The sequence below is a fragment of the Pseudorca crassidens genome, chromosome 16 (genome assembly GCF_039906515.1).
Source record: "Pseudorca crassidens isolate mPseCra1 chromosome 16, mPseCra1.hap1, whole genome shotgun sequence".
Classification (NCBI taxonomy): Eukaryota; Metazoa; Chordata; class Mammalia; order Artiodactyla; family Delphinidae; genus Pseudorca; species Pseudorca crassidens.
In genome coordinates, this window is record NC_090311.1 from 46,457,822 (window position 1) to 46,475,468 (window position 17,647).

At 45.4% G+C, this 17,647-nt stretch overlaps 1 protein-coding gene across 1 annotated transcript; it reads left to right on the plus strand.

The window, feature by feature from the left end:
• The first annotated feature begins 7,975 nt into the window (after nucleotides 1–7,975).
• Nucleotides 7,976–10,243, plus strand: FAM170B (family with sequence similarity 170 member B). Its single transcript, XM_067708906.1, is given in 2 exon segments — nucleotides 7,976–8,139; nucleotides 9,486–10,243. Coding segments are annotated over 2 exon segments (870 nt in total). The 5' UTR covers nucleotides 7,976–8,027.
• Nucleotides 10,244–17,647: the final 7,404 nt, after the last annotated feature.

Below are 17,647 nucleotides of genomic sequence, written 5' to 3' on the forward strand. Positions count from 1 at the left end.
TCACTGTCATGCACCACTGCCTGTGAATTTGTGCTATGTCAATAGTCTATTATGTGTTGTAGCTAACAAAGTAATAATATATTTGCTGGGTTATCTTCAAGTTTTAGAGAATCATTTAAAACTATAACTCAGGGCTTCTCTGGTGGCGCAGTGGTTGAGAGTCCGCCTGCCGATGCAGGGGACACGGGTTCGTGCCCCAGTCCGAGAAGATCCCACATGCCGTGGAGCGGCTGGGCCCGTGAGCCATGGCCGCTGAGCCTGCGCGTCCGGAGCCTGTGCTCCTCAACGGGAGAGGCCACAGCAGTGAGAGGCCCGCATACCACAAAAAACACACACACAAAAAAAACAAAAAAAAACTATAACTCAAAATTTAAATAATATGCAGATCCTTTTAGTCTTCTCTTGCAAACAATAAAAAATTCATGTATGCTCCCCTCCGATCTTTATGATATTTGTTGAATTTCTGACAGCCAGAGTGGACTTGGGATGGCATCTGAGGAAAGCTGTCTGTCCCCTTGTGAAGTGAATCAGCGCTGACCTCCTTCTCACCAACACTGGCGGGGCTTCTCTTTCCTCCCCAGGATTGGTGCTCATAGCGCCAAGGATGCTGGCTGGTTCAGGTGACAGGTAGGAAGCGCACTGATCTCGCTGCTTTCTGCCCATTCCCTGTGCACTTGTGGGCGTGCTAGAGCCCAGTCCTGCCTCCTTGACCCTGAGATCCTCCACTTCACCCACCTGGACATGCTGATCACATGAAGCAGCCTGTCTACCGCAGCAAAGCCAAATGGGGTTTAACCTGGGAAGGCAAGGTTGGTTCAACATTTGAAAAATCAAGCAGTGTAATGCATCACATAAATAGAATGAAGGGACATAATCATGTCAATTGATGCAGAAAAAGCAATCCACAAAAATCAACATCCTTTCATGATAAAAGCACTCAGTAAACTAGGATTAGAAGGGAACTTCCACAACATGAAAAAGGCCCTATACAAAAGCCAGCGATGTTCTCAACGGTAAAAGGCTGAACGCTTTCCCTGAAGATAAGGAATAAGACAAGGATGCCAGCTTTCAATTCAACAGAATACTCAAGTTCTTGCCAGAGCAATTAGGCAAGGAAAAGCAATAAAATGTGTCCAAATTGAAAAAGAAGAAGTAAAACTAGCTCTATTTGCAGATGACATGATCTTACGTATCAAAAACCCTAAAGAATCCACACCCCCCCGAAAAAAAACCTGTTTGAATTAATACGCAAATTCAACAAAATTGAATTTTAAAAAGTCATATTTCTGTACAACAGTAATGAACAATCTGAAAAAGACATTAAGAAAACAGATCCATTTACACAGCATCCAAAAGAATAAAATACTTAGGAATCAATTTTAATCAAGGAAGGCAGGGTTTGTACGCTGAAAACACACAGACACAAACCCCACTGTGGAGGGGGAGCTGGAACCAGTCTCACCGCACTGCGGGGGTCAGCCAGCAGCAACGGGTGTGGCTCAATGGGCTGCCTCATGTGCCGGCCCCTAAGTCTTGGCCTTGGGTTCCCTTCTTGGGAACTTTCCTGTGGTAATTTCACGCAGCCTGATCCAGCCTTCCCAGAAATCCCCCACCTTACCGCCACTGCATTCCTGGAAGAAGGCATGGGATCAGCTGCAAGGCTTTGGGTGGTAGGTTGGGGAGAGACAGTGGCTGGTTTCCCCTGGGACACCTCTACCATCCAATAAGCAACTGCATCATCTTACAAAAGAGCCACTTTCTCTGAAGGACTGGGATAGGAAAAGCCAGTCTTAAGACAAGAGTCTGCAATAGCCATTCTGATTATGGGGATAAAAATAAATCATCCTAGTTCTGCTCTGGTGATCCGTGAGCTGCTTTTCAGCAGATGTGCAAATACCTTGGATGTTGGCTGAAGGCTGCATGGGGGTAAGCCCAGCACGTTTAGAAACTGTGCTAACTCACTGTTGGTCTTTAGGGTCCTGGGATCTCCCCTTCCATGTGGGAGCCATGCTTCCAGAAGGTTCACTCAGTACGAGGTAGCAGCTGATGTCCTCAGAGCTGGGTCCAGGGTGACCTATGGCCAGCACATTTTGGACATAGAGAGAAGGAAGTCTCAGCCCTTTCCCCAGAGCTCTCCACGTGGCTCTCTAAGAACATTCAAGGGGGAGAGACCAGCAGCTGCGATCGTAGAGCTCCTGGGTCACATGCATGGCCTTCAGCTGGGCTGTCCTTCCTCCCAGCTGAGGTCACCTTTCCAAGGAAACACAAGTTGGGAAAAGACACTTCTGAATCCAAAAATCTCGTTGACCCTTTGCAGTTCCATGGAGCCAGAGCTGGGGTGGAGGGGCTCTGGGCCAGGTTGGGGCTCTGGGGCCTGGAGCACAGCCAAGGACATGCCTGAGGGCCCTGCACAGGTGTCCCTCACCCTGCTCCCTGATGACAGAGAAGTCCTAGGCTGTTTGTGTGGGCGTCCTGAGGTTAAGGTCAAAACCCTGAGACAGTTCCAAACAACCCACAGAGAAGCAGCAGCCTGTTATTAAGTCTGAAGGAAAACAAAAGCAAAACTCCCTTCCCTGTTTGCTTGGGGAGACTGAGGGAGAACTCTTCGTATTATATTTCTCTGTGGCTGGGTTTTCCCTTATGCGGTCCACTGACTCACTTCTTTTTAAATAGTGACAAGAAGCAACAGAAAATGAACTCGAAAGATGATACTTCCCTACTCTGATCCTCAACTTATCTTCTGGCACTCTCTCTGCAGAGTTAGCACAGGCTGAGGCTGTCAATAATTCCTGGGAATAGGCTTTCACTGGGATGGACTCCCAGGCTGGAGGTCGCCCTATACCTGGCCCGCAGCATCTAAGGCAACTCACCACTTCCCCACCTCCCTCAGTGTTAAGTCTGATAATAGGAGTTTTTCGAGAGAGGCAGCGACAAGGTGGCTGATGTCCCCTCAGGGGGCCCTATTTTCTAGCGTGAAGAGAGGAGTGTTGCCCACTTTAAACACTTTACACAGTGGCTCAGCCACAGAAATGCTGCGACCGGTGCACCACCCCAGGTAACATCAGGCTCCTTGGCCAAGTGGACAGGCTATTTCTGGAGGCGCATCGGCTCTGGGATGAATGATCTGATTCTCCCTGTAGCCTGGATTGTGGCACAAGCCCATCTCTGGAGTTAGAAGTGAAGGGAAGCAAGAGGTGGCATCTCTGCTTCCTGCTGGGGCTGTGGCTGGTTCATTTCCTGTTAGCTTCTTCTCAGCTAAGAAAAAAATAAGTGGGGGGGGGGGTGCTGAGAAGAGGAGGTTTTGGAAGAAAAGTGGAGACTGGAAAATCCTCCAGGCCTTCTCGATGAGGTTTAAGACTCACATGTGATGTGTGAGATGAGTTGGCCAGGAGTCAGAGCTCCGAGAAAGTGCTGCGTTGGTCCTTTTGGGGTTTTGCACACCAACCCTGCCGGCTTCAGCAGTGGAGCATGAAGTTCTTGGCGAGGCTGGAGACCCAGCTGGAAAACTGAGGGGGCTGGGACGTAGGGGGCTGGGTGGGTCTGGGCCATAACACCCCCACCCCTGCTCTTCCCCAGGGAGGGCAGAAACCCTGTATGGGCGGCCTTGGCTAAACATCTGCTTGGAGCAGGAAGCAGGGCTGGGACAGAGGACCTTCTTGTGGCTGGAAGCAGCCCAGAGCCCACATAAAAGTGAAGGACAGTGGCACACTTCGGTGGGGCTTTGCTCTAAGCCGCCCCTGCGCAGCAGCCAGAGGGGGACAGCATCGGACAGTCTGACAGAGCAGCCCTGCCTCTGGGATGAGGGGTCAGCACCCCACCCTCCTATCTCCTGCCTGTACTTCATCTAACCCCTTGGCGTCTCTACCTCCCTCTGAATATGTGGTTAATTGTGTCTCCCTGGTGGGATTGTTGAGAGGGTTAGAAGGAACATATGCACATTCTGGGGCAAAAAGGAACTGACCCAAGTAACTTTGGAAAATGGTGTTTTCAACTAGAAACTATAAGGCTAAAGGCAAAAGGAACTGTGTGTAAACACTGTACTCTAGTTGGTAAAGTAGTTTCCCAAGGGCTAACAACTTTGAAGCTGTTATACCTGCATACTGGGGTTGAACAAGTGGGTAAATGGACAGTGGGTGGTGGGAGCCTTCCTCCCAGGTAGTGCTGGGGGCCAGCGCTCAGCTGGGCCAGGATGGTGCACTGCAGTCCAGACACTGGTCGGTGAGCTGTCTCACTAGAACACACTTAAACATTGCATTGAAAATCAAAGTCTGCTGAATTACTATGACTGAGTAACAGATTGCCCCCAAATTAGTGTGTGAATCTATGCTCACAGTTTCTGAGAGTCAGGAATTCAGGCAGGAGATGGCTGAATTCAGAGGTGGTGGCTTACCTCTGCCCTGAGATGCCTGGGGCCCCAGCTGGAAGATTCAAAGGCTGGAAGTTGGAATCATCTGAAGGCTGGTTCATTCACATGTCTGATGGCTGGCTAGGACCTTTGCCGGAACTGTTGGCTGGAACACCTCTATGTGGCCTGGGCTTCCTTACAATGTGGTGGCTGAGTCCAAAGGAGAGTGGAGAGAGAGAGAGAGACAGACAGAGAAGGAACCCAGAGGGAGTCATATTGTCTTTTATGACCTAGCATTGAAAGTCTCCAAGCCTCACTCCTCTACATTCTGTTGGGGGAGGTAGTTAAAAAGTCCATTCTGGTTCAGGAAGAGGGACCCTGTCTCTCGATGGAGGACTGTCAACTTCACACTGTAAGAAGAGCACATGGGATGGGAGCACTGGTGTGGTCATTTTTGGAAAATACCTACCATCTCCCATAGCCCCTCCTAATTTTTTTACCTTTCCCTGAGGTCACCACTGTTCCCAGTGAGGTGTGATTATCTCCTCTGTGCCTTTGCATTCATAGACAGTATAGACTTGGTTTAGGGCTTTTGGGGGAGGGGATACATATTTAGTTTTTATATAAGTGGAATTCTCTTACATCTTGTTTTTTTCACTTAACATGGATTTACTTATTAGTACATGTAGATCTCTTTATTGCAGTATAGTCTTCCACAGTTTGGTTATGCTGTAATTTATTTAACTACTTCTTTATTTGGATGGCTCTTTGAAAAGTTTCCTTTTATTTTCTAGTATGGATAATACTGTAATAAATATTTCTCGATGTGCTATTTCACCCACATACACAAAATGTGAACGTTTCCCAGGAAGGAGGTGTTAAGTAAATTGCTGAGTTGAAAGAGCCCACTTTTTTAAAAAAAATATTTATTTATTATCATTTTTATTGGGCTGAATTGGGTCTTCATTGCTGCGCCGCAGGCTTTCTCTAGTTGCAGAAAGCAGGGGCTACTGTTCGTTGGTGCACGGGCTTCTCATTGCATTGGCTTTTCTTGTTGTGGAGCACAGGCTCTAGGCACACAGGCTCAGTAGTTGTGGCTCACGGGCTCTAGAGTGCACGCTCAGTAGTAGTGGGGCATGAGCTTAGTTGCTCCGCGGCATGTGACATCTTACCAGATCAAGGCTCGAACCCGTGTCGCTTGCACTGGCAGGTGGATTCTTAACCACTACGCCACCAGGGATGCCCTAAAAGAGCCCACTTTGAATTGTAATGGGTGCTACCAAATTTCCTTTGAGAGAGGCAAGTCATGCACTTACCAGTACAGTGTAAATGTGTTCATTTCCTTTTGTTCTCACCAGCACTTAGCAACTGTCAATCTTTTAAATTCTTGCTTGCCTTGTGGGTGAAAACAATGTACTATATAGCATGTGTTTTTAATTTGTAGTTTCCTTCCTAGAGTTAGGCTGAACATCTTCTCATATGCTTATCAGCCATCTGCCCTTGTTCTCCTGGGAATTGCCTGTTCATTTCCTTTACTGAACTGTTCATTTCAGTTTTACTGAAAAGCAGAGAAATGCAAATGTAAACAGTGAGTTTTTTTTTTAGCAATGAAATTAAAAAACATTGACATGTATACACTGATGTGTATAAAATTGATGACTAATAAGAACCTGCTGTATAAAAAAATAAATAAAATACAAAAATTAAAAAAATAATAAAAAAGATGACAGAGATTCTCAGTGCTTGTGATTGATACATTTAAGTTTAGAAAAGCCACCCTATAATTACAAATGTTAACTTATATTTTCTTTCTAAACATTTTAAATTAAAAAACAACCCCAGAGCCATAAAAAATAGTCTTAGTTGTCTTATATGAGGTGACACCAAAGTTGATTTTTTTTAAAATGAATAAAATTTTCAGCATCATTTTTTTTTCTCCCAGACTTTTGTTATTTACTTTATCTCTTAAAAATTCAAATACGTCATGTGATCTTTTTCTGGACTATCTTTGTCTTCCATTGATCTATTTAATTTTTGTGCTAGTACCCCTTGTGTAAAGGCAAGTCTCTTAATTTATTAGGCAAGAAAGAATACATTTGCAGTGTTTCCTCTTCCTGCCAGGGAACATTGTCTCTTTGTAGGTACAAGTGTGACTTTCCATTGCTCAGTAAAGCTCTGTGGTATTTTGCTTTACATAGTGGCTTCTAGTTCTGGAGAGGAGTATATTCCTAGATGCTGGCTGTGCCGGTGGTGTTGGTGTTGCTTTCAGGATAGTGGGATTGTTTTCAATCTGTCACCTTTTGAGCTGTTGAGAATTTGAGATCCAGAGAAATCGAGTTGGTGAGACTGAGCAGAGGTTGGGGGGATATGGGGAGAAGTATTTTGGAGGAAGTGTCTTCACATCCTAAGACATCCTGGAGCAGAGAGAGATGGCAAGCTGGAATATGTGCCAGAGTGATGTGTGTGGAGTGAGGTTTGTGCAGGTGGAGAAGCAGAAGGGGACTCCGAGTTGTGGGGTGAGAACCAGCCTGCCTTGGGGCTACAGGGATCTGAGGGGTAGAAAGAAGGCAGCTCCCCTAGGCAGGCAGGCCCCTGTCAGCTCATCCAAATACTGTCCAACGTGTTCATCATTTATTTATTCATTAATCTGACAATTATCTCTAGAATGCTTGTTAATGTGTCAGTGTATTCCAGATGCTAGGGATAGAGAGGAGGAAATGAATGACGTCTCTCTCCTGGAGCTGACATTTAGGAAGAAGTAGATGAATTCAGGGAAGTTGTTACGTATATACATGCATATGTTATAGAGTCTGAGGGTGATGGATGCTAGGTGGCTCTGATAGGTGCTGTTTCAGCAGGGATTGCAGTGACAGAGTGAGCCATGCGGGCCCTAGGGGAGGGCACTCCTGGCAGAAGGTAGGGCAAATGCAAAGCCCAGAGGCAGGAGCATCCCTGGTATGTTTGAGTCCCTGGAGCTGAGCGAGGGTGAGCACAGAGAGGGGAGACTTGAGGAGGTGCCTGGGGACGCAGACCACGGAGCTCCAAGAGCCCTAATGAGGCAGCAGTGGCGACTCTGGAGTGGTGGGGGGGAGGCAAGATTTCAGGTCACGTGCTGCTGCCACAGTTCAAGGTAGGCCCACTTTGATGTTGGGTGATGATAGTACGTGTGTGAGCATGTATGTGGTTAAGTGAGTATGGTCTGAATTTGTATGTGTGTGTATGTTTCTGCATGTTTAAATGTGTGTTTATGTATGTTTGAGTGTATGTGTGCCTGAGTGATTATGTGTGTGTCGGTATGAGTATACATGTGTTCACATGTGTGTAAGTGTCTATGTGTGTGTGTTTAGGTGTTTGTGTCTATTTGTGTGTACATGTGTTTATATGTGTGTGTGTCTGTGCTTTATGTTTGAGTCCCTGACAATACACAAAGCAGGAAAGGTCCCGACAGGGAATGAGATCCTGGTGGGGAGCCTCTCTTGGCATCCTGGCTGGGTCTCTGTCCTTGCCATGGGTCACAGAACAGACCAGTGTCACTGATGAGGTCACAGAATAAAGCCAGGATCCTAGTGACCACGGACGCCTAGAGGCCACTCGGCCTGGGGCCAGCGGAGGGCTTCAGCACTGCCCGAGCCAACTCTCACCCAACAGCTGGAGCTCTGAGTCCCTGGGCACTGGTGTCATCATGAAGCGTCACTTCACGGACCATAGGGGAGAACAGTCACCAACGGACGGGACCGTCCTCAGCCTGGCCAGCCCAGGGTCCATGGAGGAGAGCGTGGAAGTGCACTGGTCACGTAGCTCGAAAGAAGGGGTGTGGCTGATGTGTCCCTGAGAGGGTGGTCCTGGAGGGGATGGGGAGGGGAGGGCACCAGATTGCCCCTTGGTGCTGTCACCAAAGTGCTTTGTTGACCATAAAAATGGACGTGGGTCTGACTGAGGCCGCTGTTGTGAGCACATGAGGTGATTTCAGAAGGTATGAAGATGAAATCCTAAAATGTTAGTCATATATTTTAATGTGCTTTGAAAAAAACAGAATTGACATGTCAGTTCTGTGATTTCAGCAGTGATGTAAAAAATTCCTTTATAATAAATAGATTAAAGTTAATCTAGAACATCAATTTGAAATGACCATGGGCAGCACCTAAGGGTCACACCGGCTCTTGGGGCTGAGTGAGCGGCACCAGCTCTGGCTCCATCAATCATTTCAATGCTCTGTGCCTCAGTTTCTTACTTTGTCAAAAATCATAACAATGGAATTTCTTAGTTTTTTTTTTTTTTAATATTAAATGAGTTAAAATGTGGCAAGCACTTAGCACTTATATGGTGGTGAGATCCAATGGATGTTCAAGAAAAGGGTGAGATGCCCCTGGGGGAAGACGAGACATGTTACAAATGCCAAGGGGAAGGTTGGGCTGAGTGGCCTGGCCAAAGCACTTCCCGTCTGGTTTCCTAAACTGGCTTTACTGAGCTGTGATTTAAATACACAAACCTCACCGATTTTGTGTACAGTTTGAAGAATTCTGACATGTACACATTTGTTTAACCACCACAAAGATCATGATGCAGAATACTTTCATCACCCTCTAAAAGTTCTTAGTGACCCTTTGCAGTCAGTTGCCCTGCTGCCCTTAGCTTCCGGTAACCCCTGTTCTGTTCTCTCTCCCTGTAGTTTTGCCTTTTCTAGAATGTCATCTAAATGGAATCAAATACTCTGTGACCTTTTTACCCTGAGTTCTTTCATTTAGCAGAATGCATTAGAGACTCATCCATGTTTTGCATGTAACAGTAGTTTATTCCTTCTTATCAACAAAGAGGATTGCCCTGTGTGGGTAGGTGTCCCACAGTCTGTATTCAGCAGTTGATGGCCTTTTCGGGTTTAGTCAAGTGCTTGGATATTACATTCATACATTATTTGATCCCCGTCATCACATCCATAACTTTAAGATATATCTGTTTATACATTTGATCTTTATCCTCGCCCCAAGAGAAAGGCATTTCATCCCCACTTTATGGGAAAACAGGCACAGGGAGCAGAAAGTACCTGCCCAGGGGCCCCTGGAGCCTGCATCCTTTCAGAGACCTGAGGTGGGTTGTGGCACGGATCCCTCAGCACCGATGAAAATGTCCTTCCGCCTCCCAGGGACCTCTAAGAGAGAGGAGCCGTCTCCGCGGCCCGGCCTGGCCGTTTCCCACGAGGAGGACATCTACTTCTCGGGCAAGGGTCGGGGCACGCTGGGCTGGAGCAGCTCGCCATCGTCCCGGCCCTCCTCCGAGTATCAGTCCTACTCCCAGTACCAGTCTTGCTCTTACAGCACGTGTGGTGGCGAGGACACTGCCCGGCAAAGCATGTGCGCCTTCTACACCCACGTGTAGACCGTGCAGAGTGTGGCCGTGGCCTGGGAGACCGACTGTGGCTTTGAGCCGGTCAGTCGGCAGCCCCGCATCCACGAAGCAGAGTTCATCAAGAGGCAGAGGCGGAAAGGCTCCTCCTTTGAGATGGCTTCCAACACCGACCTGCTCTGGGAACTGGAAGATGGCAAGAACAACACCTGCCCAGAGCCGGACGACACGGAGCTGCTGGTGCCCCTGGAGTGCTGCCTGCAGGATCTGTGGGCCACCCCGGACTGGCTGGTCACCACCAACCACGGGCTGCGGTGTGTGGCCTGCTGCCGGGTCTTCCCCACGCTGGAGGTGCTGCTGGAGCACGCCCAGTATGGCATCCAAGAGGGCTTCAGCTGCCAGATCTTTTACGAGGAGTTGCTGGAGAGAAGGTGGGCCCGGGGCCAAGTGCAGGAGCAAGTGCCAGAGGGGGAGGGACAGAGCACTTCGGACAGGAGTGAAAGTCCAAGACCCCACGTCAAGCTGCTTCCGTCACAGTCACGGTCAGAGAAGCAATGAGCTGGAGGTGATGTGCCCCGCCCTGCGCTCACCTCCGGCACCACAGCTGCTCCTTTCCCGGCCATCAGGACCACAGCCACGGGTGCAAGGAGAGAGGATGAGGGCCGGGGAAGGAAGCGTGCCGAGATGGGAGGGCCGTGAGAAGGGACAGGGAACGCACCCTCCAAAGGGCACAGCGTTTCAGCTAAAGTCCATTTCAAAACCCGAATCAAGTGTTTCTGACGGTGGGTGCAAGACCTGAAGCCCGCAAGCGTGTGGCCAAGGCAATTCTTATTTTTTCTGGTGGGTCTAGCGGGCGTGACTCATAGGAGAGCCAACTGCAAATGAAGCATCAGCCCTATTTTTTTCATTGTTAGGAACTCATCATAGGCCCTAGTTCTATGTCTTATTTTAATGGGATTAAACTTGAATAACTCAAAGTTTAAGGCAATGACTAACTGAGTGAATCATGTTATTGGACCCACCGGAAATTGCCATTTCTGAAGGTTACACACTGGCACGGACATCCCGAGACAGTAGGTTCCCAGGGGTAGAGATGGGGGCTGGGTAAGTCCTGCTGATGCATGAGTTCAGATATGTCAACTCTGTTTTAAAATGTTGCTACAGAATTTTTCTTTGCCCTTACAGGGGGCTGCGTTCATTCAAGAAAATACCTGGATGGCCCACTGTGTGTTAGGCATACTGATGAGGCATGTACCCCAATCGTGCAGTGAGAGGCAGGTAGGACAGACAATTGCAAGCCAAGGGGATGAATCACCTAAAGGAGGCTTGGGGAGCCCAGCGGAGGGCCCCCAAACTCATGCTGATTGTTGAGGAAGGAGAACGTTCCAAAGAGGTAGGTGTTCACAAAGGCTGGGAGGACAGGTAGAATTAGTGAGAACCAGGAGTTTTCTTCAGAGTCATTAAAACTAAGAAAGATTGTTTCTAGGAGCGGGTGAGCCATGTTAAAAGTGAGAGTGAGTGGGAGTGAGCTGAGGGTAAAATGTTTGCTTTCATTTGGCACATGGAGGTTGCTGATGGCTGTGATGAGAGCAGTGCCAGGGACTGAGGGTGGCAGAGGCCAGGCGGGCATGGGGCAGTAGTGGGCACACAAAGAACCACTGGACACAAACATTAGACAGCTCTGCTGGCAAGCTTGTCTGAAAAGGAAAGCAATGATGGCTTAGCTGGACAGGAGGAGACTACACAAAGGCAAAGGTGGGGAGAGAGCACGTTTATTTGTAGTGAGAACGATCCGAAAGAGAGAGGGAGGCGGAGAATGCAAGAAAAATGGGGAAAGAAGAGCCAACTAAGAGGAGGCTGGATCCTGACCAGATACGGAGAAACCAGCCCCTGACGAGAGAAACTTCATGTTCTCTGTCGTAGGTAGGTGGGAAGTTAGGTCAAGTAGGGTTTGGGAGCCAAGAGGATGGAACTTGAATTGTTTTCCCCTGAAAACTGCAAGGAGCTCCTGAGGAATTTTCAGCAAATCAGGTTGGCCTTTGTGAAAGATCTCTGTGGTGAGCAGGGTCAAGAATGGATGAGAGAGCATCACTGGTGCCAAGGAGCGCAGTTGAAGAGCTGTAGGCAGGGTGAGTTCAAAGAGATTTAGGAGATGCGAATCACAGGTTTGGGCTAGTGTTTGATGAGCGTGGTAAGAGGAAGTTGTCCACAGCAACTTCCAAGTTTTTTGTTTTTTGTTTCTTTTACCTGAGTGGCTGGTGAATGTGGGTTCCATTTTGGAGCACCAAAGTAAAGATTTGCTGGGATGCCCATGAGCCCACTTTTAAGTAAGCTCAGTTCATGATAGAAGCCTTTGCAAGGGAGCTAGTCAGAAGGATCTGGGGCTTTGAAGAGTGTTAACGGGATAGAGATAGATTTGTGGCCATCTGTGTATGTGTGGTTACCATGGCCCTTTCCGTGGCCTTGTGTTAGATGCATTCTCTGTACCAGTCCCAGTGCAGCAGAAGCTATGGGATCATTTTGGAATGGATGTCAACCGTGGGGATGATATTGCAGCACCATTTTCAAGATGCAGCAGAGTCACAGACTTTCTCAATTCACTGTGAATAGGGCTGGAGGACCTTCAGGAAGACAAGAAAGGATAGGACAATGGTCCAAACTTTGTCAAGCTCTTCTGAGAAGAGCTGTGTGGTGTTGGAGGGAGCTCAGTAGGCAGGTAGAATCCAAGCACTATCTAAGGGGAGAGGAGGCAGCTGAACCGGAAATAGTGAGCACTGGTGAGGAGGAGAACATTTCTATTTAGAAATCAGTTGCCGAGCGAACAAAATGAGGCATGGCATCTAAGCTCTGGAATTTCAGCCTTTAAAAGACAAGTGTATTTATGTGTTAAACATGGATATTCTAAGGACCAAGCATTGTTCTAAACACTTCATGAATAATAAGTCATGTAATGCTCTCCACAAACCAATGAGGTGGGTCCTAGGATTAGTCCTGTTTTATAGGTGGGTAAGCTAAGACCTTGTCAAGGTCATAGAGCTGGTGTACAGCAGAATCAGTCTTCACACCCAGGCAGCCTGGTTCCAGAGCCTACACTCTAACCATCACACGAAGAAGCAAAATTTTAACATAAAGACAGATGCGAGATATTCAGAATAGCAAACATGTCAACTCCACAGGTTGTATTTTCTTTAGATTAAGCAGTAGCAGCTGCAGACAGGGGGAAAGATGATGGGCATTAAGGACAAATGAAAGATGACAAGAACATTGGGGAAACAAATTTTTAATGTAGAGGATAACTTCAGCTGACACGGATGGAGGAAGGAGGGGATAAAATTGTTCTTCAGATAGTGACTTATTTTTAAAACATATCTCAAACTCAGCTGAGGTAAGTATTCATTCATGGTTTAAACTCATCACTTTGTAGAGACCTGGGACCTCCACCAAATAAGACAAGGATCAGGGTGAGTAAGGGGAACCTTTCCAAAGGATCAAGGGACCTCAAACATTTTAGATCTTGAACCACTTTACACCCTTTATTTTCCCAAACTACAGAAAGAGATGGAACTTATTTTATGAAATTTACAGAAATGTGACAACAAAGCCTGACAAAGATGGCACTAAAAGAGTAAACAATATATTGATCTCACTTATAAACACAAAACGATATCTAATCAAATTTATAGAGTGTGAAAATAACAATTCACCATGATTTGAGTTTGGGCATCTCATGACTGTAAAGACAGAAATTGTTAAATCTAACAATACTTCATATTGAAAGAAGGATCTTATGATAGTCTTAGTAGATATTAAAAAGAAAAATATTCAAAAATAACCCCATACATTTATGGTCAATTGTTTTTCACCTATGGTGCCCAGATAATTCAACAGGGGAAAGAATAATCTTTTCAGCAAATGGGCTGGGACAACTGGATATCTGTATGCAAAACAGTGAAGCTGGCTTTCTACCTCATACCACATATACAAATTAAAATAAAAAAGATCTAAATGTAAGAGTTAAAACTATAAAACTCTTAGAGGAAAACAGAGGTGTAAATCTCCATGACCTTGGATTAGGCAATGATTTCTCTTAGATATGACACCGAAAGCACAAGCAAACAAAAATTATATAAATTGGGCTCCGTCAAAATGAAAAACTTTTGTGTTCAGAGGATACTATTAACAAAGTGGAAAACAATCCACAAAATGGGAGAAATAGTTGCACATCGCATATCTGATAAAAGTCTGGTATCCAAAATATGTAAAGAACTCTTACAACTCAACAATAAAAAACAAGTATCCCAATTTAAAAATGGGTTAAAGATTTGAAAAATATTTCTTCAAAGGAGATATACAAATGACTAATAAGCGTATGAAAATATACTCAACATCATTTGTCTTTAGGGAAATGCAAATCAAAACTACATGAGAAACCCACCAGGATGGCTATAATAAAAAAGGACATAATAAGAAGAGTTGGTGAGGATGTGGAGAAATTGGAACCCTCATACAATGCTAGTAGGAATGTAAAATGGTGTAGCCGCTTTAGAAGACATTCTGGCAGTTCCGTAAAAAGTCAAAAATAGAGTTACTATACAGCTCAGCAATTCTGATAATTGAAAACAAATGTCCACACAAAAACCTGTACATGAATATTCATAGCAACATTATTTCTAATACAAAAACGTGAAAACAACCGACATGTCCATCAAGTGATGAATGGATAAACAAAAAAGAATTCAGTACTGATCTATGCTATAACGTGAATGAACCTTGAAAATATTATTCTAAGTGAAAGAAGCCAGACACAAAAGGCTACAAAATGCATTATTCTATTTATATGAAATTTCCAAACAGGCAAATTTATAGAGACAGAAAGCAGATTGATGGTTGCCTGGGATTCAGGGAAAGGAGAGGAACGAGAAGTGACTGCTAATGGATATGGGGTTTCTTCTTGAGGTGATGAAAGCATTCTGAAATTAGATAGCAGTGATGATTACACACTTTGTGAATAGACTCTAAACCACTGAATCGCATGCTTTAAAGAGCTGAATTGTATGGTATGCAAATTATATCACAATTAAAAATGTAGTAAATACAACAATAATTCCTATATTATTTTTAGAACTAAGGATAGAAATTTTCTTCAGATGAGATAAAGTATTTATCTTAAACCAAGTAGCAAAAAATCTACAAGTGTTCCCACTGAAATCAGGTAAAACATGGCATCTATTACAATTTTTTATTTAACATCATTCCGGAGGTTACAACCAATTCAATAAAACATGAAACAGCAATGTTATATATAATGGACAGAAAATTCTGTTCGTTTTTTTTAGAAAAAGACAATATACTTACCTTGGAAACTCAAATGAATTTCCAAAAAAAAGAGGTAATCGAAGGATTGAGACAAAATATGTATCGAAAGATTTCCTATGTACTAAATGTGACTGATTAGGAAATAACATGGAAAATATTCCATTCACTAAATACACAGATATTCTTGGAAATATTGCAAGTGCAATGAAACATCAAAGTGATTATCTCCAGTTGATAATTGTTGATAAATTTTGGTTTTCCTGTAACATGCAGTATTCTTTGTTTTCCATTTGAGGAAGCATGGCTTTTATAATAAAAAGGCAATAAAACATTTAATCAAACATTACCTGAGGTTAGAAGTGACATGTCCACATTTGTGTCCACATTTGTGGTCTATTGACCACATTCTGAGAAGCCCAGCTCTTGACATGTTAATCCTTGGCTCTTCTGAATCAAATTAGCTTTGATTTTAAGAGGACTTTATAATGAATGAGGACTCAGCCAACTCAAGAGAGTTAAATTACAAAGCTCTTTTTGTGGTGTGTCCTCATTTCTTATAAAGGTTGAAAGCTGTGAATGAGAGGGAGATCTCATGAGAAAACTGTGGTGGGAGCTCAACAGCAAGAAAGGGTAAAAGATAGTGAAACTGGGAAGAAAACAAGATCATGAAAACGGGACTTTGCAGGGAGACAGAAGGGGAAAGAGAGAAAGGGCAGATGTTAAGGAGGATACTTCGACAGGGGAATGTGACGTCACAAAGGTGGTCCAGGTATGAGGCTTGGGTGGGGGAAGATGAGGGTCCATCAAAGATGTCAGAGTCCTGACTGACCTTTCCATGGGAGTCTCTGAGGTGCTCAGCTATGGATGCTGTCATGGGCTGAATTGTGTCCCCCTCCCCCAAATTTAAAGGTTGAAGTCCTAACCCCTAGTACCTCAGAATGTGACCTTATTTGGAGATAAGGTCTTTAAAGAAGTAAGTAAAGTAAAACAAAGTCATTATTAGGCTGGGCTCTAGTCCAATATGACTGATGTCTTTATAAGAAGAGGAGATTAGGACACAGACACACACAGAAGAAAGACCACAAAATGAAGACACAGGGAGAAGACAGCCATCTGCAAACCAAGGAGTGAGGCCTCCCAAGACACTAACCCTGCAGACGTCTTGATCTTGAACTTGTCCTCCAGAGCTGGGAGATAATACATGTCTGTGGCTTAAGCCCCCCTGTCTGCAGTGTCTTGTTATGGCAGCCCTAACAAATGAATACAGATGCTGAGGTGGCAGCCAGGAAGGCTTGAGGAGTCCCTGTTTCTGGTGGGGAGGCTTCCGGGTCTCAGGCCCTCAGGAGGGCAAGCACACAGTGAGTGCTTAATCAGTATTTTGTCGATTTATATGCCCAGAATGGCATGACTGAATTTGGGACCCAGAGGCTGACTTTTGGCAAATACGGAGTGGGATTACTGGCCCTGAGCACTCAGAGTGCTTTGGGCTCCCATCAGAGGGGATCTGGTGTGTGTGTGTGCGCGTGGTGGCATGTAGGTTGGTTAAGAGAATACAGTATGTTCCCTTCCATTCTCTTCTAAGTCTCTACTGCTTCCCCTGTCAGTGAGACTGACGGGAAGCCCCCACCTAGAAATGAGCTGGGCCAGGGATGATAAGGACCAAGATGTGCTGAGCTGTAGGCAGGACGGAACAAGAGTTCACAAAAACAGTTCACGAAAATGCCATGTCTCGAGCTCAAAGCACGGCGCCAGGAGCCAGACCCTGTGTGTACACGTAAGCACGTGTGTGTGCATTTGTGTGTGAGTATGTGGTATGTGCTGCTGTGCACTGGGCCGTGCTGTGCCTGGCTGGGGTGCAGCACAAGGACCTGCAGAGAAGGTCCATGAATGATGCTCTAACCCCTGAGGGCTTTTTTTTTTTTTAACATCTTTATTGGGGTATAATTGCTTTACAATGGTGTGTTAGTTTCTGCTTATAACAAAGTGAATCAGTTATACATATACGTATGTTCCCATATCTCTTCCCTCTTGCGTCTCCCTCCCTCCCACCCTCCCTATCCCACCCGCTCTGCTGCCGGACTTCCTGCAGCCCCTCCCAGGGCACACCCAGGAACTGCAGTGTGAGGTACCATCAATCTTAGGAGAAGAGAGTGAGAATTCCCTACAGCAGTATTTTGCAAACTTGAATACTATCCTTTGAAAGGCCAAGAACAGGCCCGGGTTGACTTAGTTATTGCTGCTTACACAATGACTTAAACAACACAAATATTCAAGTTTATAAGTTCCTTGATAACCATAAAAATAAAAACACATTTACACATTAAATACAAACACAATTACAACAGCAATAAAACTCAAACCAACAACATTAATTTTATGTCACTGCTGAGCTTGGTGTTTGCAAAAACAAGTTGCTTCCTAAATGAATATGGGACTGAATACAAGGTAGATTCTTCTGGGGCTGATGGGTTCTCACTGCAGCATGCTAAGATGACACAATCTCCCAGTGTGGACAGTATGTAAAGCTATACCATCGGAGATCATCCCATTGCCAATGCAGGAAAGACACAGAGATGATTGATGGCCAGTGTCTTGTATTAGGTATCAGAGAGTCCAGCAGGGACATTTACGATGCTGTGTGTAGAG